The sequence below is a fragment of the Sciurus vulgaris genome (assembly GCF_902686455.1).
Source record: "Sciurus vulgaris genome assembly, chromosome: 15".
Lineage (NCBI taxonomy): Eukaryota > Metazoa > Chordata > Mammalia > Rodentia > Sciuridae > Sciurus > Sciurus vulgaris.
Genome location: NC_136476.1, coordinates 13,205,959 through 13,231,156, shown reverse-complemented (window position 1 = coordinate 13,231,156; position 25,198 = coordinate 13,205,959). Strand labels below are relative to the sequence as shown.

The following is a 25,198-nucleotide window of genomic DNA, read 5'->3' as shown; positions in this document are numbered from 1 at the left end:
TGTGTACAACTGTGCTCAAATTTCCACTAGTTATAAGGACACCAGTCATATTGGATCAGGGCTCACTCTAATGACCTTGTTTTACATTGATCATCACTGTACAGACCTAATTCCAAATAAGGTCACTTTCTGAGGTACTGGGGGTTAAGACCCCAATATATTCTTTCACAGAGAAGCTTCTTCCCCTTTCATCATGTGCATTTCGGGGATTTTTGTAATTTCCCACCCATTCAATGAGATGATGACATTTCAAATTGATTTCAAGAAAATAAAATTCTTCTTTGAACATCTGCATTTATGGACTGATAATCCATCTACAAATCACACAGCTTCTTCTTAAAGGATGAGAATCAAAGCAGCATAAGAAAATAACAGGGCAGAGGGAATGGACAAGGTTATCTGAAGAAAGCTGTCAAGTGATTGAGAGAGTTAACTGGATTAAGTGGGAATTCTGAGACTCCAACGTGGCTCCCAATTCCAAGCATCCTCTCACCCTTCCATGCCCTTTTTCCAAGGATCAAATGCCCCACCATAAACTCAAGCATGAACCAAGAAGATCTACAACACCTTCTCACAGCCAGATAAAAATGCTTAACCAGGATGACAGAGGAAGGAGGGAACGGCCCTTTGACAGCTCCAGCAGCAGCAGAGGAGATGTATCAGACAGAAGGCAACTTTACCAGAGTGCCCAGCTACCACGTGGTATCCTCCAGACTTGCTTAGTAACTTCCCCGTCTTGTGCTTTCCATCCTCACCACACATTACAAACCTAACATCTTGCAGTCCTCAAATGTATTCAGATAAAATGCCATTTGGTTATCCCTCCTTTAAAAAAATTAAACATCATTTTAAAGTGGGATGGAGTAGACTCAGGGTGGGGGTGGGGAGGTAAAGTGAGGAAAATAAAATCAGAAAAAAATTTCTCAAAATAAAGAGTAATTCTCATGCTCCTCAGTTGGCAGAAACTTCCTCTCCCCAAACCACACATCCGCATCATTGGCCAGGAAATTCTTGTTCATTAAACCTCAAAAATCCCTGACACACCACACAAGTTAAAAATATAGCACATATAGAAACTTGATTTTTATTTTATTTTATTTTATTTTTTTGTCTTACACTAAAAACCACTGAGCCCTAAGATCTTTCTGGTCTTGAAGGAAAAAGTTAATAAAATGTTTACTATTAAAATAATCCATTTGGAACATATCTTAATTCTACATTATCCAACTATAAAAAAAGTTCTCATCTTGATTTTTAAAATCAAGATTAGTTGTTTTAGATAAATGGGGGAGGAAGGTACAAAATTCTCTCTCTGGAAATTCTAGATCTTTCTCTCCAAATTATCATTCCTTTATGAAATTAGGATTTATTTACTTATTTATTTATTTATTTATTTATTTATTTATTTATACCGGGGATTGAGCTCAGGGGCACTTTATCACTAAGACACATCCATAGCCCCTTGAAAGTTTTTATTTTGCAACAGGCTCTTACTAAGTTACCCAGGCTGGCCTTGAACTTGGAATCCTCCTGCCTCAGCCTCCCAAGTCACTGGGATTACAGGTATGTGCTACCATACCCTGAAGGTTTTAATTTCTAGAAGTAATTTTTTTCTGAATTTGTGGAGACCTCATCTCTCAAATGGTCAAATGACACCATTCTTAGGGAAAGACACACCTATTTCTTAGCAGAGTTTAAATGTCTGATCCAGATAGATTCAAGGAAGAAGTCAGATTACTCTAATTCACATTCCGAAAAGGAGTCTTTGATATTATCTAGATGGCTCAGTCCAACTTTCAGCTTTTACCTCATTCACACATACACATATCCTTCCTCGCTGGTAAGAACAAATGCCTGTCCAATTTCCCTTGATGCACTGCACAGTAAAACAGCTTTAAGAATAGACTCTTCGAAAAAATAGCACAGCCATTCGCTCAAAACACCAGTAAATTTTTTTCACAGTAATTTTTGACACATATTATATCAGTTATTTTTCTGTTTTTCCCCAAATATCAGGGATAATAATTTCCAAAAGGCAAGGTATTGTGGCCAAGTGTAAAAGACATATATCACAAAGCTTGGCCTTTGGGCAAGAAGAATCTGCCAGGTAGAGCAGAAAGGAGATCTAAGCACAAGGACTCATGGCCCACCACATTTATTTCCCTCACCCATTGAACAAACATTAATTGAGTGCTTACTATATGTAAACATTATACCAGGTTCCCAGGATAACAAATGATGAACATGGTTTCTGTCTTTGAGGTTTTCATAGTGTATGCAGCAAGGCAGATAGAACAACAAAATACAGGGACACTTGGTAAAATGTATTTTCAGATACATTTAACTGAAAAGGAGTGATTAAATGTATTTGGGTAAAACTTTAGGATAGAATGGGGAAACAGAAAGACTCTCATTTAAACTGAGCTCTGAATAACAGATGTTTATCAGAACATTTAGCGGAAGAAACATGAGAAAGAAAGGAGAAAGAGAGAAGTCTAGAATGTAGAGTAACTAGCAGCGGCATTCCAATATTACCCCAGAAATGTTTTGTTTGGCTTAGAACTAATTAGGAAATTTCAAATTAAATCAAAATTTCCAATGCTTAAAAAAAAAAATCTGGCAACACTGTTCCAACATTGACACATGGAAAAATTGACTAGTGCCCAGTCAAGACCCATCCTCCCTTTATGCAGGACACATTTTTTTCTCCAGTTTTCCTCTCAATGAATTTCTTACCTGCCTGGCTCCATAGGGAGTTGAGAACATGATGAGCAATGATGGAAGATACATGGAAGAAAGGTCAAAAGTAGACTGTTAGAAAACTCTGGAATGCCTACCTGAGAGGTTCATTTTTATCTCAATATTTCTAGAACTCTGCCCTCACAGAACTGGTCATCTACAAGTTGAATCAGAGTCAATTTGTTTTCCCTTATGGTTCTTTTTTAAAACATTGGAATGGTTACCACTCATCTATATTGGTGTGCTAAGAAAAAAATAATCTGTTACTTAGACTCACAACTACCGGCTCAGAAAGACAGTTACTACTACAGAGAAAATATTCAAATCTGTTGAGACTTGAGCGCTTTGAACTTCCATGTGCTGGTAGAAAAGAACCCAGAGTTTCTGAGTATATCAGTGAGGGTCTCTAGAGAAACAGAACCAAGAGAATCTGTATATAATCATAAAAGGGGGTTATGACAAGGACTCAGACAATTAGAAGCTAGATGGTCTCAAGATGGCCGTCTGCAGGCTAGAGAGCCAGGGAAACCAGTAGCTGCTCAGTCCAAGAAGCTGAAACCCCAAACAAGAGAGAACAATGATGCACCCCCAATCTGAGGCTGAATATATAGAAGGTCCCTGGACAGTCGCTAGTGTATATCCACATTAAAGAGCTGAAGAAGCTGGAGCCTGATGTTCATGGAAGATGGCAGCAGCAAAATACACACCCACTGCAGAAGAATTGGGCTTACACACATTGGCAGGGTTCCTCCTCTTCAGCTTATGTTCCATTTGGGCCCCAAACCTATTGGACATGCAGCTCACATTCAGGGCAGATCCTCCCACTTCAGTTTGCTGTTCCACGTGCCAATCATCTCTGTAAACTCACTTGCTGACACACCCAGAATGTGCTTTACTAATTTCCCAGGCACCTCTCCATCCAACTAAGTTGATGCAAGAGTAACTGTCACACGGAGGTTCTCCGAGAAGAAAGAAGTACATGAGGAAATGGGAAGGAGACTTCAACAATGAGATGAAATTGGAACACAAAAGGGCCAGTGGTTCAGTGGGAAACTGTGACTGGATGGCCCGGGTTTTCAGAACAGGGATGACTAACGTATGGCTTAGGTCGTTTCCTGCTCAATGAACAATATGGCACCCACACACAGCCCCAAATTTTCAGTAAAGCTAACCTCACAATGTTTAATATGATTTTGAGGATTTAAATTCTACATACCAGTAACCCACACAAACCTATAGAAGAGATTTAGATGTCCATAGACGTGGAATTGTATATTCAAGCTGAATCTCATAGGAGAAGAAAATCTTGGCTAAATATTATTTATACAAGAGTTTAACTGCTGATGGAATAATATTAAACAAAATTATTGTTATTTTATAAAGGATATCAATATTGGAAAATAATAATAATTAGGAGCAACATAATTCCCAGCAACTCTAATACCTGAAAGCATGTGATTTTTACGAACCAAGGGAAGACTATCTGAGGTTCCCTGGTTCCCTACTTGGGGAGTGATTTATGGAACTCAACCTAAGAGAAATTAGAAGGTATCTTCTCTAAGTATCCATTTGTCTGTTAGAAAGATTCTTTCTTCCCTTGTAGGCAAAAACCCTGGCAAATTCTCTGCCAGCTCGTCTGCTTGCCCTCCGTTAATGAATGCAACTCTACCTGGGTTGGAATTAAATTGCTAAGTCTCACCAGCTGGTGAAACAGCTTTGGTCTACAATTCACCTCCTGGCTCCTGGTCCTTGTGCCTGATGAATGCAAATCCCCAAGCTTCCCATTCCATTCTGAATGGTGCCTATAGTAAACCTTGGGTCTCACAGTAAATCATCAACTCATAATCCTGCCTTCATCTGGGATAAAATGTGTTCCCCAAATTTCCCAGTCTGGAGGCTCTTGCCAAGTCAACAATGGCCTGCCAGGTGGCTGAGGCTTGAGCAAGCATCTGCTCAGCTTCAGATTTGACCAAAATGACCACGGGAAGCATGTATTCCACAGATGTGTTGTCAGAATCAGCAGCAAAAAAAATATCCCAAAGTCTGACTTTAAAAGGAAGCTGTATGTCGTAATTCATTTCTAAATAAATAATCCCACATATCTACTGTGTCCCTGGGCACAGAATCTCATATCCCTTTTTAACAAGGCATAGATATTGAAAAAGGAAATATGTGATGAAGATGGTTGTTAGTTAGCTTTTCATCACTGTGACCAATATACCTGACATAAACAATTTAGCAGAAAAGTTTATTTTGGCTCACAGTTTCAAAGGTTTCAGTCTGTGATTGGATGCTCCAAGGCAGAAACATCATGGTAGAAGGATGCAGGGGAGGACAGGTGCTCAGTTCATGGCACCCAGGAAGTATATATATACAGAGAGGATGAGACCATGGACAAAATTTATCCCCAAGGACAGGTCCTCAGGGACCTACCTCCTCCAACCCTGGCCCCTGTCTTCAGTTTCCACCTAGAAGTCCATTCAAGTTATTAATCCATCAAATGGATTCATCCACCCCACTGATGAGGTGGAAGCCCTGGTGATCCCTTCATTTCATAAAGGCTCCACCTCTGTACATATTTCCTTGCCTTCAACACATGTGCTTTTTGAGAACATTCCAGATCCAAACCCTAACAGTGACCAAGTTAGGTACAGAACAGAATTAACTCATGCCATTTGAATACCTACGATACTAGTGGAGATGAACCATTGCAGAGTTCTTCACATCTTGTGTCTTTCACATGCATTCTGCATTTGAGCACCCTAATAGCCCATTATGAGAAACACAGATATTAGAGAAGATCAATGTTTACAGGCAGTACTTCCAAAATTCAGCTACGGGATGTAATTTCCCACCTCAGATGAAGCAAAGTATAAATGAAAAATATAAGGGAGCCCTTCAGATTTTAATAGTCCCAGAAATTCAAGATTAATACCATTTATAAAGTTATTAAAATGAATCCTACTACTAAAATATATTATATGACACACTGCATGATTATTGTAGTATATTATCCCTTCATGATCCACATATGATCATAATAAAAAAATACTTCTTAAAAGCTCTAAACTAAACTTCCCACCTAACAAGTTTGGTTTCCAATAAGTGGTGTACAAGAACAAATTGTGGGAGAGAAGTTAGCAATTTTACTAACAGCTGCCACAGAAAAATCCTTAATAAAAACTTTTATTGATAAATGATTAGAAGAAAGCTACATTTGATAAAGAATTAGATAATCAGAATGAATATAGAAAGGAAAATAATCTTTTTGTTGTAAACAATATAAATTATGCATGTAAAAAAATTTATGACACGCAAGACTACTTTCCAAAAATTTATTTAAATAAATTTATTTAATTAAATAAAAAATTTAATTTTAGGCCTGTGTGTGAAAATCTCTCCATTTAAAGTACCATATTAATAAGATGTAGAATGGAAAAAGAAAACTTATACTACAGTAATAAGTACCACAAAATATCAATAAATCTAAAACTAAAAGTATAGAATCTCCATGAACGAAATTATGAAAAATTTATCATAAAGCAGAAAAAATACTCAAGAACATTGGGGAACACATTGTGTCTCTGAAAGGAAAGGAAGAAAAAAATAATAGGCATATAATATACTGAAACAAAACACAAAAATTAGTTAATGCATATATGTTTTAAACAAGAAACTTAAAGCAAGTTGACACAGAATAAATTTTTAAATTTTCTAGATAATACTAACAAAAAGATGTTCTTAAGGATATAGAAATAGTAATTAGACAAAACAACTCAAGAAAACTATGGTATGCACTAGTTAGTATTTCAAAAAGTTATGAAACCACCTAAAGGATTAAGTAGTTGTCTACCTTGTTAGGTAGCTAACCCTATAGTTTTGAAACATATAAAGCAAAATCTATTAGAATTCTGAGGAAAAATTAAAGACAACAAAAGAGAACAAAAAGCCCACTGTTCTCAAATTCTAGAAGATCAAATAATGTTGGTTTTTTTCTTAGAAAAATTTAGGCAAGTTTTTAACAACACAGTTAACAAGTTTGATATAATATATAAATATTAACTCTGTGCCCAATCATTTTTAAAATGCAAGTTATTTTCAAACACATGGAACATTCATAAAAAATGATGGCATATTGGGTCACAAAGAAATTCTTAATAAATTACAAAAATAACAGATTATTTACCCAGTGGAAAAATTAGAAGTTGAACAACAAGTTGAACAGACTTGTTGTTCTGCCCAAAAAAAAGAAAAATTAAAGAAACTAAAATTTTGAAAACAAACTTTTAAGTAACTCTTAGATTAAAGAGGAAATCAAAACTTAAATTACAAGTGACTTAGAAATTTTTAAAATGTGAATATTAAATACTAATACTGATAGAATGTAACCAAATAGAACTTAGTAGAATATGTGTGTTCATACATTTTAGAAAACAATATTTAAACTGAGCTGAGTTTTTAGCTCAAGAAATTAAGAATACATAAAATCAAAGAAAGAAATACTACAGACAAAAAGCAGAAATTAATCCAAACTAACACTGTGTTGATCAGTAAAACAGAAATCTGACTCTTTGGAAATGCTATAAAATAGACAAACTTCTGATGGATCAAATTATTGGGCAGAGTGGAAGAGAGTGATAAAAAGACCTAATCCATTTTCTGTTACTATAATGAAACACCTGAGAACAGGAACTTTATAAAGAATAAAGGTTTGTTTGGCCCTTTTTTTTTTTTTTTTTTTTTTTTAGGTTGGGAAGTCCACAAGTATGGAGCCAGTATCTAGTGAGAGCCTTATTATTTTTGTTTGTGTGTTTGTTTCTGTGATGGGGAATAAATCCCAGAGCTTCACACAGGCTAGGCAAGTCTCTGTCATGGAACTATATCCCCAGCCCTAGTGAGAGTCTTCTTGATATATCATAACATGACAGACGGCATCATATAGTGAGACAGAGCAAGAATACTCCCTTTTATAAAACCATTAATGCTGTAATTATTTACCCTCATGTCACCTCATGACCTCATCTAATCCTAACTACCTCCTACTGGCCCCATCTCCAAATATCACCAACTTATGAACTTGGGAATAAGTCTACAATACATGAACTTTTGGGTGACACATTCAAACTAGATTGTAGACATTAATATTTAGAACTAGAATTTAATTACATATTTATTTGTGCTGGCAATTTTATCAATTTCTTCCTCTTGTTATTCTGAGAAGCATAATTTTTAGAATGATTTATGTCTGTCTTTAGGTGAAGAAATTTTTAGAATCCATTCGTTCCTACCCATTTTTCTCTCTATATAAACTTGGATCCCAACAGCTGTGTCTGCTTGAACCTGTTTGCTGACTCAAAGAGAAGCAGCTATAGATCAAGCATGACCTTGACCTTCCCTGGCTGCTTAATTTTTTTTTTTTTTTTTTTTTTTTTTTTTTTTGCGGTGCTCGGGATTGAACCCGGGGCCTTGTGCTTGCAAGGCAAGCACTCTACCAACTGAGCTATCTCCCCAGCCCCTTCCCTGGCTTCTTGGTCAGCCCAGGTCCAAGGTTTCCTTCAGCCAGGATCCCTAGGCCTGAGTAACCCCATATACTGAGGCCTATGCAGTCATCTCCCTCCCTATCCCCAACCTCAAGACTGTGGTCCCCTCTGACTTAGAAACAAACATCTAATGGGTAATCTAGCCCTGAGAGCCTTTGGGACTGTAAAAATGTAAAGTTCTGATTAACAGGACAAACAAAATAAGAGACAAACCTGGGAAGCACTTAAAGAATGCAAGGAAAAGAATGAAGAGTTAAAAATGAGTTGAGAAAATGATAACTGGATACAATGAACACATCAGAGATCTCTGGATAAAGAAGGAAGAAAACAGAACAAATCAAATAGGAGGAACAATCGAGGACAAGCCAACAAAGGGATTTCAGATCCAGAGACACCGTGGGATAACAAACAACTTGCTAAAAGGAGATCCATAGTTAAATTAAAGCAACAAAGAATCTTCAGGCATCCGTCCAACAATCAGCTAATCCTGACTGTTCTTCCTTTACAATATGAAGGTTCAAGTCAGGGGTGGTGGCACGTGCCTATAATCCCAGCAACTCAGGAGGCTAAGGCAAGTTTGAGGCCAGTCTTAGCAACTTAATGAGACCCCGTCTGAAAATAAAAAATTTTAAAGGGCTGGGAATGTAGCTCAGAGGTAGAATGCTCCTGGGTAAGACACCCAGTAGCAAAAAAAAGAAAAAAAGAAAAAAATGTGACAGATCCAGTATCTACCCACTTTCCCATCTGCTGTCCCACCCAAGACCAGGGATCATCACTTCAGCTCTTCCCTAGCAGCAGTCTTGTAACTGAGATCTCTGCTCCTTCCCTTAGTCCACATAGACCACTCTCCATGCACGACCAGAACGAACCTCTTGCAATAGGTCATAGCATGTCTCCTCTGCGCAAGTCCTTCCGGGAGTTTCACACCTCCCTCAGAGCAAAATCTCAGATGTACAAGGTCACTTGTAGGGTTTGCCTTCCCCCAACCCCTACGGACCTTCCCCCCGGCTACTTACCATCTCCCCCAAAGCCCTCACTCTGCTCACCTGTCTTTAGCTAAAATGACCTCCTTGTTCTCCACCCGCCCACTGTGCTCTGCCTCAGTGCCTTTAATCTGGAAGCTTCCTCTGTCTGAGATGTTCTTCCCAAATGTCTGCATGACTGGCCCCTCCCTTGCTACTCTAACAGTGACTTTTTTTTGTTTGTTTGTGTTTTCCTTTTAGAACATGCTTCATTCTCTATTTATCAAAAGCAAATTATTAGTTTTGGTTTTCCCTTTTCAGCAATGAGTTTAGTATATTTGTTTGAAAGATGTGTATTACTCTACTCCTTTTGTCTTCATTAAATTTTTCTGGGGTTCGGCATGAGATCATTTGAGACAAAACAGTCTTTTTTTTTTTTTTTTTTAGCCCTGAGTATATAAGTGAAGAAATCATATGGAATCATCATTATTAATTAATGACCTTGCTGTTAGAGCAGTTAGGTAAGAGAACCTCTTTATGCCTTGGCTTCCTCATTAGAAATGGGGAACAATCGTGGAAGCTACCTCATTAGTCTGAACAAAAAGAACTAAAGGAATTAATATACACACCCAGAAGAGTGCCTAGCACCATCAATTATTATTATCATTTTCTTTCTTTGTTCTTGACTCGTTTTAAAGTATTCTGCAAAAGTCTTTGAAGAGAATCTTTTTCTTTATCTAGAAAAATTACATAGTTGTTATTCTTTTGCAATCTCACATATTTGAATCTTTTTTTGTTTTCATTTACAATGAATTGGTGGCCTGTAGAATTCTTGGGTAACAAATTTTTTTCTTCTCTAAAAGCTGGTAAATAGCATTCTATTGTCTTATAAGCATTTATTGTTGCCAAAGTCAATGCTGTTTTTGTCCCTTGAAGGGGAATTGTCTTATCATCTTGGATTAATTAATCAATTCAATAAAGATTTATTGTGCTGATTCTTTGAATGAGACAGCCTGAACGTCTCTGTGAAATAGGTAAATATGCGTGTTATATGTGTAAGTTTCTATAAGCGTATATGTCTGCAATCTGTATCAGACTTAGCAGGTGCCTCTCCACCAGTGCTGTAAGACTCCTTGCAAAAGAACCCTGCCTTTTAATGAGTTTACCATTAAAAAAAAAAAAAATTGGGACACTGCCTGGTTCCACAGTGTTAAATGAAAATAACATTCAGAGTTGAGTTAATGTGATTGCATGGGATCTATTTTCCCCCTTGCTGCAAATCAGAGCCGTTTTCCACTAACAAGAATGGGTGCCCTACTTGAACGGGCAGCAGGCACTGCTGCTAGTCAGAGCGGCACTTAGCATTGCCATCATTACATCCCCAGGTTCGCGGCAATGAAACTCCAGGAGTGGCAAAGTCAAATCAGTTCAATTGTCTGATTGTTCATACTCATAAAGTGGGGAAGCTGGCAGGGGTCCGGCATAAAACTTGGAGTTCTGCACTGGAGCTCCTTTAAGGTAATTCATTGCCCTCTGCAGTAGCTTAAATCAGAGGGGCCAGCATGGTCACAGTAAATGCAGCTCCCCATCCTGCTGGAGAGCAATATCGCAGATAGCCGGCTGCTATGCCAGATGTCAAAGGTGCATTAAAAGCACTTGGTTTTGATCTACCCCATTCCCGAGAAGTACAATGGATGGGCCTTTAAGCACTGCCACAAAAAAAGATTGTGATTAATGAAGCAGCACAACTTAATAAACCAAGTTGACTCCCGCTTCCTTCTCCTGGGCATTCTCACTGTCCACAAAGCAGTTCTTTTACTTAGCAGCAGGGACATGTAAAATGTTAATCATCAATCTGTGGGCCATTAAAGAAGTTGCTTTCCCTTTCTCAAGTTGAAAACCAAGGGGGAAAGATAATAGGTTTGGTTAACAGAGCTGTTCACATAATGGAGATGTGCGGAGTAAAGCTTTGATGGAGTCAGCCTGGGAGCCCTTGAGCACTAATCTATCCTGCACTCGGGACCACAAGTTCAAATCCTAGCTGGGGCTGGGAGGCTCAGAATGGAGGTTGGGGTGAATGTCTTGATCGTGGCTGGACCAGCGGGAGGTTACTGTACCTAAGTGAGGCCAAAAATAAGATGAGAAGCACCAAAGCTGTCTGTGTCAGCAGACAGGGGCAAGGCTTGCTGGTCCTGCCTGACCTGCAGCCGTCTTCCTCCCCAATAGTGGGAAAGTATCCTGCCCTGGAATGCAAGTGGCTGTGGAACCACCCCTTGCCCAGAGGACAGTAAAGAGTTTTCAGCTAATTTTCTAAAGCCCAATAAAATGCTTTCCTTAAGGATTCCAAAGTATATCATCAGAAAGCCCAGTTTAAAAATTTATTCACTACTTAACAATTACTTCAGATAGGGGTAAGGGTCAGGAGTCAGAGATCAAAGGAGCAGGCAAATGACCTAAAGATGTTTTATATGCCAGTCAGTTAATATTGGCAGGAAGAAAAACTACTGGAAGTGTCAGGTTAGATAGGACATTTTGAAATGTTCTGGGTGAGGAAAGGTGATAAAATTAAGGACAGTGTTGCATCTCTGTTTACTTCTTTGGGCAAACTCTGGGTCTTGTCTTGCCTTGGTAAAGACTGAATTCTGGACAGAGCTAGTAGAGGAGATGTCTCCCATTCCTAGAAAGAATGGGTGTCCTAAGACTCCAAGGAGAGGAAGGCCAATGGACCATCATGAGAAGTCTTATATGATCAACTGAAAAGTCACGTCCCCACTAGAATCTTTAACCTCAGTTTTCTTTGCTTTCTCTAAAAATTAAATAGAGGCAAGGATATTTTCCACCTTTTAAAATCACACACACCTACAGTCCTTTTCATGTGTTTTTTCTCAGTGTGCTTCTACTAAGTCCCAGGTTTAGGCCTGGGGTCCAATGAAAGTCGATCCAATAATAATCCAGGTGGTTCATTCCGGCCAAGGGAAATCAAAAGTCAAATATACAACACTTTACTTCTCAGACCAGGGCATGAAGGTCAGGAAGGAGATGCCAATGACTTTGAAAAATGGTCTCTCAGAAGAAAGGTTTGGCAGTTGTTCTAGTCCATTTTCTGTTGCTATAACATAAAACAAAAGAAACAAAAACAAAAACCCTGAGACTTGGTCTAGAGGCTTTTTTGATTCACAGGGGTGGAGGCTGGGAAGTTCAAGAGTGTGGTGTCACCATCAGCTCAGCATCTGGTAATCCTCGCAGCACAGTAGAGGATATCACGTGGTGAGACAGCAAGTGCACTAGGTCGAGAGTTTTTCTTCTTCTTCCTATAGAGTCACCACTTTCCCATTCCCCAGATCTCATCTAATCCTAATTACCTGCCAACAGTCTCACTCCACATACCATTAACATGTGAATTTGGGAATTAAGTTTGCCATACACAAGGAACATTTGCAAACTCTAGCAGCAGTGGACACTGGGGTTACAAAACAGTATAAACTTTTTCACCCATGTATATGTGTGTGTTTCTAGGGATTGAACCCAGGTCCTCACATGTTGGGTACATATCCTACCACTGAGTTATCCCAACCCTTGTGAAATTTTTTGGAGCAAGAGTGGGAAATTATAAGAGAACTCTGTTGAGTCTATAATGAGTTTCCTTTTGCCCCCCTTTATCTTACTTGAATTTACAGGATGATTTTAAGGGAACAGTTGTTAGCTGAACAAACCTGAACACTGTTTTCCAAACCTTGCATTCATCAAGATGCCTTGAACCTTCTCCCATTCTCAGCCTCCAAAATCTCTTCCACAGAGCCAACCAGCAAAATCATCCTGCAACACTTGATGCCCCAGCCAAACCCAACCACCCCTTGTTGCCTGGCTTATTCTCAGTTTTTGAAATGCCCCTTCTTTCACTTCCCCAACACCTACCTCCTTCAGGAAGCCTCCCCAACCCAACCACATACCCTAAGTGACCACAAGAGAGCTTCTGCCACCAGCTTTGTCTCTCTCTGCATGCAACCAGCACCTCATTGCTCTAACAATGGATTTGGGATGTGCATTCCTTAGGACACACATAGTAGCACACCTTATCTCAGTGTACAGTGAAACCCATCCTGGCTGCTCCAGACTATCTACATGGGACAGGTGTGGGGAGGAGGTAAACAGATTGGAAAGCATGGGTGTGGAATCCTTTCAAGCTTGTATATTAGGTATAATTCATTTACATAGTTTTATGCTATAGATCAATAAGTGTGTATTTTCAAAAATGCGCACTTGATGTAAGATCGAGAGAACTTCCATTAGTTCCATCAAAGATAATACAAATGGTGATATGAGGTGAATTTGGAAGAGGTTGATGGTATGAGCAATTAAAGCCCTTTTCAAAAAACTCCAAGCGTCATATCTACTAGTTGTAATCATTCACTAAACTGCAAGTCCTGTGGGCAGGGTCTATATTTTATTCAGTGTTATACTTCTAAGGCCAAAAAATTAGAACATAGTAGGTAATTAATAACTGTTTATTGAATTCGTTAATTAATTGACCTAGAGTTACGTTTAAAACATATGCTAACTTCCCTAACATGTACCTTCAAACTTAATGCCAGAATGTGAAAGACTTTTAACAAATTTACCCACACATTCTTCCTAGAGTTTTCTTGTTACCTCCTATCTTATCCAATATATGACCTTTGAACTAGCCACACAGCTACTCACCATTTCCCAAACATCTCTCCCAGATGATGTTCCCTCCACCAGGTAAACTATTTCTTATTATCGTCTATGAAGCCGCCCTTCTTTCAAGAGTTGCTCCTTCACTTGACTCTAACATCTTGCAACATCTCAATTCTAACTCTTGCTGGGGGGGGAGGTTAATCTTAGTTAAATCAATAAATCAATGAATGAACCAATAAAGGAATCAAGCAACCACCAGGGAGTTTCGGAAACATCAGATGTTCTGTCTACCTAAACTCTGTCATGGTTCTTGGGTATTTAAAAAAGGTAATCGGGAATAAATTTTCATAGTAGTACTTTAGAAATGTTTCTACTTTAAAAAATTGATAAAATATATTAGTAAATTCTTTCAATGTCCCACTCACTACCCTCCAGGAGAGCATCCAGGATGAATCTTAAAAATCATTTTCAAACTTATGAATCCAACTTTCAAGTCTTCTACTTTGGAGGAAAGGTACATGATGATGAACCCTCTTCATAGAGTTTAGTCAGTCCCCATCTCTCTGGTATATCCAATCTTTCTATCACCATTTTAGTTCTTGCCGTGGTGAAAAATTTACAGTGATCAAGGCCATCCAGTGTAGGAAATGAATTAACATTCTCTACAGACCCCTGTTTGATGGTATAATAATAGGCTGCATCTGTAAATTGCTACTCTTACCTCACTGCTTATTGGCAGGCAAGGTGGGTGTACGCAACTTAGAAAGGAGGGCAAGAAATGATTGGTTGCACATCATGTTGCTTAGAGGGATGGGGAGAGGGGAAGGAGGGGGTGGTCAAGGAGCAAGGAGGAGAGTGGCAGTGGACATGTTTTATATTTGTCACTGAGCCAACAGTGCTCAAGAGAGCTGACTCTCATTCCAATTAGATTTTATTTTTTTGCATCCAACAGGTTTTGCTAGTATAAGTAAATCATGAGAAAACAAAAACAAATATATATATGATGAGATTTTGGTGATGCTTGTGCAAGAAGATATGAAAAGTTGGTCAAAAGTGTGCCATGTCCTAAATAAGGAAAACTTTTTATTAAGCACCTCTGTAGAAAGAAAAAAAAAAAAAAAACTCTTGGAAGCCATACTACACCTTCAAGAGCTCCAGTCCATCAAATGAAGAACTGGACCAGTGTAGATAAACCTAATTTGACAGAGACTACTAACTATTCATTGAAGTCCTTCTTCTTTTTTTTCTTGGATATACTATTAAATGACATTCCCTAACATCTTTTGTAGGTGGTCTTGACTCTTAGTTCTATCTAAAGGTATGTGAATAAAAAGATGTGTGCCAATAGCTAGATTGTGGAACCAACCTAGATGCCCCTCAACAGATGAATGGATAAAGGTTCTGGTATATATACACAATGGAATACTATTTAGCCACAAATAAGAATAATATTATGGCATTTGCAAATAAATGGATGGAATTGGAGAATATCATGCTATGTGAAATAGCCAAACCCAAAAAACCAAAGGCCGAATGTTTTCCCTGATAAGTGGAGAATGGTATATAATGGGGGTGGGAGGTGGGGAATGAGAGAATAATGGGGAAACTTTAGAATATGTAGAAGGAAATGAGCAGGGGTAGGAAAAATGGTGGAATGAGACAGACATCATTACCCTATGTACATGTGTGATTACACGAAAGGTATGAACCTACATCGTGCATAACCATAGAAACGAAAAGATGTACCCCATTTGTGTACAATGAATCAAAATGCAGTCTGTAAAAAATCAAAAGCTAAATAAAAAATAAAAAAATGAAAAAAAGATGTGTGCTGCTTGTAGGCTACTCATAAAATCTCCCATGGTGCTCTTCCACCACTTTTTTCTCTTCTCTATACTGGCCAAGGAGCCCTCAGGGCTACCTAGGGATCCATCTGATTGAGCCCTGTCAGTCTGGACGCCAGAAGGACTAAGTGGAGCAGAAAATCCCCTAACCCCCACTCATCATAGGCTACCCTGGACTTTTATGTAAGAAAGAAATCTAATGGGGGGGGGGGGGTGACAGGTAAAAGAAGAATGGAGGAACTTTACATTATGTGGAAGGAAATGAGGGGGATGGTATGAAAGATGGTGGACTGAGACAGACAGTATTACCCTATGTACATGTATGATTACACGAACAGTGTGACTCTACATCTTGCACAACCATAGAAATGAAAAGACGTACCCCATTTGTGTACAATGAATCAAAATGTAGTCTGTTAAAAAATAAATAAATAAAAACAAAGAAATATCTACTGTGCTAAGTATTCACATTTTCATGTCACACTAGTAAAGAACCCTTTCAGTTGTGACATTCTAGCATCTATGTCATGACCAATTTTTTTCAAAAAAAAAAAAGCAGCTCCTATTCCACCAATCTTGGGTTGGAGGTCATTTTGGATGATTCCAAAGAAATATAAACAATAATTATTAGCAATTTCTCACCAAGCCTGTTGTATGCCAGTCACTATACCAAGTGCTTGGTGTACATTCTAATTCTGAAAATAATCCTGCTTGGTAAGACATTATGTTATAGTGATAATTTCCTCTACAATGCAAGGTGCAAGAAATGCCACCTTCTCTTAGAAGAATACTAAATCTAGACATATGTCTCCTCTCCACCTGATAAAGGAGTCAATATAAGTCATATTTTGGGATTCTAAAGCATGAGAAAACAAAGATAGTTCACAGGGGGCTTGGAGAACAGAAAAAGCTTCAGGCCCACAATCCAGGGCTTATGTGATTCTGTCACAGCAGCCGTCTCTATTTGCTCCATGACTAGCATGGGCACAGATTGTTTCTGTGATTTCTTAAGCCAAAGCTCCTAATTAACAACCATGAATTGTTTCTGTGAATTCTTAAGCCAAAGCTCTTAACAACCATGAATTACCCTTCCACATCCAACCGAAACTACTTTCATCTCCCTATCTTCAGGAACGAGCCTCCCTTTTCTTTCTCAGGGTAGCCTGTCTCTGTCCACAGCAACTTCAACTGACAGTCCCATCAATTTTCCAGAAGCCTTGGAGGAAAACTGTCTTATTGGGACCTCACAACCTCTGTGAAATGCCATCAGTGTCCCAAAGCACCAGCATCCACCTACCTACTTCCCTGGGATGGCAAAACACAAATCAGTATGTTAATAGATTGTCCTGCCATCTTCAGATGATAAACTAAAATTTAAAGATGCCCAACGAGTTGCCCAAGACTGGGAACTGTTCAGCAGCAGAGCTTCAGTTCAGACCCAAGTCCATCAGCTCAAAGGACTAGAGAATTTTCTACCATTCCATTTGTACTCTTCTGGGAACAAGGCTCCACAGTCCTACGAGGCTTTCTCTGACAACGGGAACTTTGTTAATTTTTCATTACTATGATGAAACACCTCACACAATCAACTTAGAGATATAGGAAAGATCAGTAATGTAGAAGGAGATGGAGAGAGAGAGTGAAGAGACAGGAAAGGGAGGCAATGCAGAATGAATTCTTTAAAAAAAATCATGTTTTCTGCATATATAAATATATCACAGGGAATTTCATCTCTATGCATAAGTAAAAAGAACCAATCAAATATAAATAAATAGACAAGCAAAAGGAAGTTTAACAGTAAAGGAAGGGGAATAAGTGAGAAGAGGAAGGACAGGAGGGTAAAGTGGTAAGGAAAAGTGGGGAATCCTGAAAATGAAATTGAATTCTATGCATGTATGAGTTTGTCAGGATGAATCCATCTACTATGTATAACTATAAAGCTCTAATTTTTAAAAAGGTATATTATTCAAAAAAAAAAAATCAACTTAGAGAAGAAAATATTTATTTTGGCTCCCAGTCTCAGAGATTTCGGTTGGGAATCTTGACATAGTTTCAGTTGATAATCACCTGGTTCCATTTTTCTGGGCCTGTGATGAGGCAGGACAGCATGACGCCAAAAGCTTGAGAGCAACACTGCTGACGTCATAGCTGCCAGGAAGCAGAGATGGAGACAGTGTGGCTGGGTGAGTTACACCCTTCAAAGGCATGCCCCCAGGAACCTATTTCCTCCACTAGACCCCACCTCCTAAAGTTTCCACCACCTCCCAACAGTACTACCAGCTGGGGACCAATCCTTCAACACAGGAGCCTCTGGGGACATTTCAGATCCAAACTGTAAGAGGAAATAATTACAAATGATTCAAATAAAATTAAATATTTGAACCAATACTTGGATTTGAAAGCCAAGTCTTAAAGAGACTTCTCATTTAAAAGCTTCCATGGCCACCCAAATAGCTACTTTTTATTTATACATACACACACACACACATGCACACAGACATGCAAATAAGCCAAGAAAATGGATATTGATTTGCAATGTAATTTTGCAACTAGCACGCTGAAGTCACATATCTAATGAATTCTTCTTACTGAAAAACATAAACAAAAATCTCAGTCAACTTTATCTTAATCACAATCTTATTAAGGTTTCCAAGTAAAAAAATTGAGTTGCAAAATTTTAATCTGAACTTCTTTTCAAAACAGTGAATTTTAATGCAATGAGAGGATATCATTTGTTTAACATACAAATGTGGTTATTAAACTAAATGATGGTGATTTAGAAAGCCTGAGTTCTAGTTCCTCCTAATGTCAACTTCGGTGAAGCACAATCTCTTTTGATCTCTTTATCCTTATCTATTTTTATTTAGTTCTCACACTTTCTAATTGTACATTTCTGGGAATATTGTACCTCACTTGTAAAATTAATGATATTTTTGGACTACATTTGTAGTTAGTGTGTTGTAAAAAGATGTAACAAAAAGAGGAAATGAGAGAAAGAGAGAGAAGAAAGAAAAAGAGAAAAGGAGATAACAAAGAGACAGTGAAGAGAAAGGATAGAAAAAAGAAAAATACTTTCTCATCATAATCCATGTTTCACTGGGCTTCTCTGTGAGTTGCTTGAAATTCTGCTGCATCCTTCAGAATTAGGCTAAAGAATTTCAGACTTTGAATATTCTACTCTCACTGGCAAGCCCATCCCTCTGCAGAAGCTGAGATGAACAGATGTCTCAGCCAACACCATTAAAAATTTGGTCTGTCTACTATCTATCTATTGTTCTAATTCCATGCACTTCAAGCAACCTTCTTATTAGAATCTGCTTCCAAGACCTCCAGGGATACAGTGTAATGGCCAGTCTGATAAAAGTTTTGTAGCTCGCATAGGTTCTATTTTTTCTCTATAAGTTGATAAGCTAGCAGGTCACTAAATTATATCAAATGGTATTTGTTGACTAACAAATGATTAATTGTCTAGGAAAAAGGGAAATAGAGGTGGGGGTAGAAAACATTCACTAACAGATCCAGCGCCAGCCTCAAGGGAACCTCTTGTCATCCTGCACCTACCTCAACATGTCAAGGGGAGTGACCTTCCTATGGGCCCACAGGATCTGAAGATAGCATTAAGGAGCAAGAGAGACTTCCTCGCTATAAAAGAAGCAAAGAGAACACCAGGAAACATTCTACAGCTCTCAGTGTCGATTTTTCTTATCTGATGATCTAAGTTAGGTCCCAGCTTTCAAATCTCTGTTTCCAGTCATTGTAGGGCAGTCACACTCTAGTAATTTTAAGTGTGCTGACCAAGATCACATAACCTTCTATGTCATCAATTAGCTCCAGCTTTAAATTCCAGCTTCCTTGGGTTGTTGACTTAGTCATGTTACCTAACTAATATGCAACTTTTCAAATCCATATAACAGGCCTCATAGAGGTGATCTGTTAACTTGTTGTTCAGAATGAGTAACTATGTACAGTGTGCATACATAGGAGGTAGTGAGTGCACAATACATGTTACCTGTAATAATGGTAAAGTTTTCATTATAATGATTATTATTGCTGGACAATGATAAATCGGTATATGGTAAATTCCTTATTTATCTTGGATAAACCTGCAGACAGACATATTTTATCTAACAAATTTAACCTTGGCGTCAGGACATCATGGTGAGGCTCAAAAAATGTTTGTTGGGTAGAAAATACATTGAACATTTTCACAAAACTAAGGACTAAACCATGAATCACTACCTCACCTCTCTTCCCACCCTATACCCTAAAATGTCCCCAGAAGCTCCAGAGCAGTAGACAAACATCTCATCCTATGAATCCCAGCCCATGTTTGTTTTTATCTACAACATGCTATGATCTTTCAGAACAAAAAACTCCCTACTCCCTCATAAAATACTTCACCAATCCTACCAACCATCCATGAGTTTGTAACCTCACCCAGAGCAGACACACATACTTGACAATCATTTCTTCTCCTCATCTCCATTGTTGGTACCAGCACCTCCATGTCCTCATCTGCAAACTTACAAAGGTGAGTAGGAAATCCCAAAACATGACAATCCACCGAGGGTTTCACTGGATTTTCAAAGATTCCTATGCTCTGTGATCTTTTGCTTGACTATCAATAGGATACAGAGAAAAAAATCCATTACAAGCATGATGCTAAGAATGATTTCCCCAAGTCCCTCCATATAAGGCAATTGCTATGTTCACATTTGGATATTCATTCACAAAAGAATTTTACCCTAATATTTGTTAAAACTTCGAAACGAACATGAAATTTCTAACAATTCACAATGAAAAAATTTACTAGGAAAACATAATTTGAAAGGAAGTTATCAGATAGAATTTCCTTATTACTAAACAAACCTACATTGACAAAATTAAATCACCATTAATTAGAACTCTTTAAAAATCATCATTTAATAAGCATTAAGATTCTAAATTTTCTATTTATGTCCAAAACTATCACCAATGATAGTGCCAGTCTTGGACTCTACTTCTTGTACTGGAAGGCGTTTTTTGGACACAGAGAAACAAACAAAAAACTAAGAGTCAAATTAAATCCATCAAAAAGCAAAACAAACAGGAGACTCTGTGACATGGTGAATTTCCTGATTTAAAACTATTTAATTAAGCTTCAAACCAAAGAGAGAGCCATGAGCTTTTTTCCCCATGGAAAGGGAGAAACAGCAGAATCACTTTCGTGTTTGAAATAAAATGGGTCCACTGAGCATCCTCTGTAAACATTAAATAGTGATCACACCATATCAAAATGAAAACCCCTTATTATTTATTGAAATGGATCCCATGCTCACAAGACTTTTAAATGATTTTCTCAAAGGACTTTGTAAATGCTCTCTCATTATCATTCACCTTCATTTGAAAAGGTAAGTACCTTCATCTCCATTTCAGACTTAGGGGTTAACAGAAAGGTTAAACAAATTATATAAACTTACATTACAAGTATGAAAATGACAAATACGAAGATTTGTTATCCCTTGAGGACTAACAGTCTTTCTTTGAAAAATTAAGCAATCTATCTAATTATTTTTAGGAGGGTGTTTCATAAAAACACAATATTTTATCTGTACATCATGGTCTAGAAAGAAAAGTCACAAAATAATAACTGTGCTAAAATAAAAAGCCAGTGTGGTTTCCAGAATCCTTTCTATTCTCTGTACCCACCCATGTGGCTAGAGATTTGAAATGCTATTTAAGTCTCATTTTCCTTCAGAAGCTAACCTCTGTGGAATAAAATGCTGTTAAGGGGGAAAAATCTTTTCTGTCATTTGACTTTAACTTATGATAAATTAGCTTCAACTAGTTTCTTAGAAAATTGCCCAAGAAATGACTACAGAAAATTAAATACCAAGACTTCAAAGAGGCAAACACACAGCCTTCAAATTCCGACCTCAGAGAATAATCCTCCCTTTCTCATGCTTTGGAGAGATGTGAGTAAAGAAATCGTACTAGGGCATGGTAATGAACCATCTTTCAAATGACTTTTCTATCAATCTTCTTTTCAAAGGGTAATAAAGTGATGATTATTCCTAGGCAGTTTCTGGGAAGTTATCATCTCATTTCAATAGTCACCGGTAAAGGACTGCACTCTGGCACTGTCACTGATGGTGATAAGGGCAAGAACTGGTTGGGAATTCAATAGACAAGGTGTAGGTTGTTAAAAGCTATTTCCTAGAAAATTAAAACAGAGAGAGATCAAAAGAATTGTGTTGGGTCTTAAGGAATTGGTAATCATTTCCTTCTAGATTAAAAATGCAAATCTGATCTATTACCTAGTGGATGAAATCCACTATCATTTGAAGGTTTTGTTATTTCTTTTAAAAAATAATGTTGAAAGCATATTGTGTGCCAAGCTTTGTGCTAGATGTGGGTGACTGACTGAAAGCACAGGACATAACAGGGACATCTGTGGCATGACTTCCAGAACCAGAGTAGCCAGTCTCCTTTAAAACAACAGTCACAAGCAACAATGACTAAAACGTTGACTTCATGGCTGTTAGGAAGGCTGGATCAGCCAGTACTTGTTTTTCAAAGCCTCAGAAGACAACAGGGCATGAAACACTCAAAGTCACATCAAATTTCATCCCTCAGAGCTGTAAGAAAGCTCTAAGATAGCAGGAGCAGAAGTCACTTCAGGAATGTTCAGCCTTGTGGAAAGAAGATCCTATGCACCCATTGCCCCGGGAGAGAATTTCCTGGATCCTGGTTGTTTCTGGAGTCTCCAGATTCAGATCCCATCTGTGATGCAGGCTTTGCGCTCAGTAAAGGATTATGCAGTCTGTTTTCCTTCTCAAGTTCCTAAAACCAGCCTAGCTATGTCTTCTTATTTGTCCTAATTCTCTTGTCGCAGTGTGAACCTCCTGCCCTGGCAGGTAGAGTATGGGACATATCTCTGAGTTCAACATTTGCCCAGAAATAAAAAACTTGAGCACTCAGATGTTCAAACTTGAAACAAACAAAAAGAAACACAAGACATAAAGCTCTTTGAGGGCAAAGATACACTCTGTTCACTTCTGCATCTCTTCATTCATGCAGTGTAGAAAAAGCACTTAATAAATATCTGCTGAATAAAATTGAAAAATGAACACCTCACTCTTGCAATCATAAATCAAAGTTAATTGTCACATTGTATTCAAGCAATCCTGGTGACCCTGCCCAGCAGTTCATCTTCTGAAAATGTTATTCTCTAGATTTTTCTAAACAATCTAAGTTAAAGAAAGAAAGAAAAAAAAAAAAGCGCACCACAGAAATTTGAAATCAGAATGTATTTGCCTTCAGGTTCCATCCTAGGTAACAAGTAGTTGGTCAATAAACTGATGCCTGTGATTTGACCCTTGGACAGGCAAACTGCCTTTTTCTACAGTTGAATACAGAACTGAAGTAAGTACCAATTTTATGGATTCATAAAATAGGATAGAAGTATTAACATTTTATCTTCCTTCATCGCCAATCAAGAAATCACCCAAATTTCCCACCTTCCACCATTCCAGACCAAAGTAAAAGGAATATAGATGAACCCTTGTAGCAACTCAAAGCTTAAAAAAAAATCAGACAAAATCACTGCAAACAAAACCCTTGATTTTCTACCCACTGTGCAATAGTCTCCCTGAAGTATAACCTCAGAATGCAAGAGTATATATTTGAAAAGCAGGCTCAGAAGCAAGATATCTAATGTAAAAACTAAAGATAAGCTGAAAATTTTCAGACCCAGGAGGTTTGCTGCTGGCAGATTGGAACATGTTATAATAAGAAAGGAAAGGCAGGGGGAGAGGGGAAAGGATTCCCACCCCTTCATCTGCTTGTGTGCCAAGCTCATACTTGTTTTAAGGTAGGGCAACCCCACCTAGTGTGCAAGAGGCACAACTGAGCCCTCCAGAATGCCATACAGAGTACCTTCCAGAGATCCTTCACTTCGGGTATGAGAAACTGATGATGTTTTCAAGCCAGATTAAAGCCACCAGAACTCCATACTGGAAGGAAGCAAATACCTGCAAAACATGTTTTCAGTCTGAAAGCAGGTATTTCCTCAAAAGATCCAATGCAGAGTGGTGGTTCAGCCTGTAATATTACACAGAGAGCTCTGGAAAAGGAAGTGGCATAATAGAGGTTGACCTAATCAACTCTATGACTGACAGCACCCCGGAGGTCAAGGGAAGGGAAACCCTTTTTTAATAATTACCAGTTTTATATATCCTTGCAAAAAAAAAAAAAAAAGACAGGCATTTGTTTTAGATTTCCCTTCTTTCTTTTCATTTTGGAGGAACCCAAAATGCCCAGACATCACATTTATTACTGCCAATCCTCAATTGCAACTAGATTTCACCAGGATACTAACTTTTTACTGGTTAGTTGGTGCAGAAGTGTGTTCTGATCTGTGCAAATACGCCCTTATTCCATTGTTTCCCTGTTGTTACTAGTCAAAGCGCTGTGCTGCTGAATAGGATAGAGGAGGAAGTCAAATAATTATAGATGCCTTAATGCATATATATATACACAAACACACACACACACATAAGAAAAATCTGTGGGTGAGGAGATGAATAGCAGTGGGGGGTAGAGTCTGCACACATAGTGAAAATAAATTAAATTCATCCCCCTGGTTCTTTAGTGCCCCATACTCTGCTCCAAGGGTTCCTAGTGAGCAGCTAAAGCTGTGAGGTATCAAGAAACAGTATTTCCAGCTAACTTGTCCAAGTGTCTTCATGTGGAACCTGAGGATGGAGAATGCAAAACATCGATCAGGACAGGTCAACTTCCTGGAGAATCCATTCATCATATACCAGTGAGGCCTCGGTGCAGGGGCAGGCATGTCCCAGGGAGGCCCACAGTGTGAAGCCATCCTGACCAAGGTTCTGATGTAATCAGTGTTGCGTCATGAATCTTCGTCACCAAAGAGTTCATGGCAGAAAGGTTGAGGGCCATCATCTTCTTGCTTCTCCCTTTTTAGAGTCGTGTATGATCTTCTGGGGAATTTCTATTCCTTTCTCTTGCTGGAGGCCCCTCAGCTGGTTCTATTTCCCTTTCAAATCCAAAGCTGGAATTTATTGTTCCAGGGGAATAGTCATTTCTTTTCAAATCTGCAAGGAAGACAAGACAGTTCTAGGAGATCCCAAGAACACGCTGATCCTGCAGATAGACTCCACCTGAGGCTCTGCCAAGTGTTCAGGGAGGGTTCTACTTCCCCAGGTTATGATCCAACCCCCCAACCCAGTCCTCATCCAACCAAGTCCCCGCCCCCACCCGAATGCCCATGTGTAACTCTAACTCCCTTGCTGTGGGAAGCACCGGACACAGTGGTAGTGAAGGAGAGATTTGGTTGTTGGATTTCATCTACAGTGCCCCATAAGGCATAACCTGGCCAGAGTTAAGAAAGAGAAACAGCATTGTCACTGTTGAATCCTGGGCAGGGTAAGGGAGGTCAGCCAAAATG

The 25,198-nt window shown here is 38.5% G+C and overlaps 1 protein-coding gene across 1 annotated transcript in view; it reads right to left on the bottom strand.

The window, feature by feature from the left end:
- Window positions 1-17,753: 17,753 nt before the first annotated feature.
- TRPM6 (transient receptor potential cation channel subfamily M member 6) overlaps window positions 17,754-25,198 on the bottom strand; it is a 155,587-nt gene continuing 148,142 nt past the window's right edge. Inside the window, 1 exon segment of the mRNA XM_079112114.1 lies at window positions 17,754-24,845. Within this exon segment, the coding sequence (XP_078968240.1) occupies window positions 24,712-24,845 (134 nt within the window). The 3' untranslated portion in view covers window positions 17,754-24,711.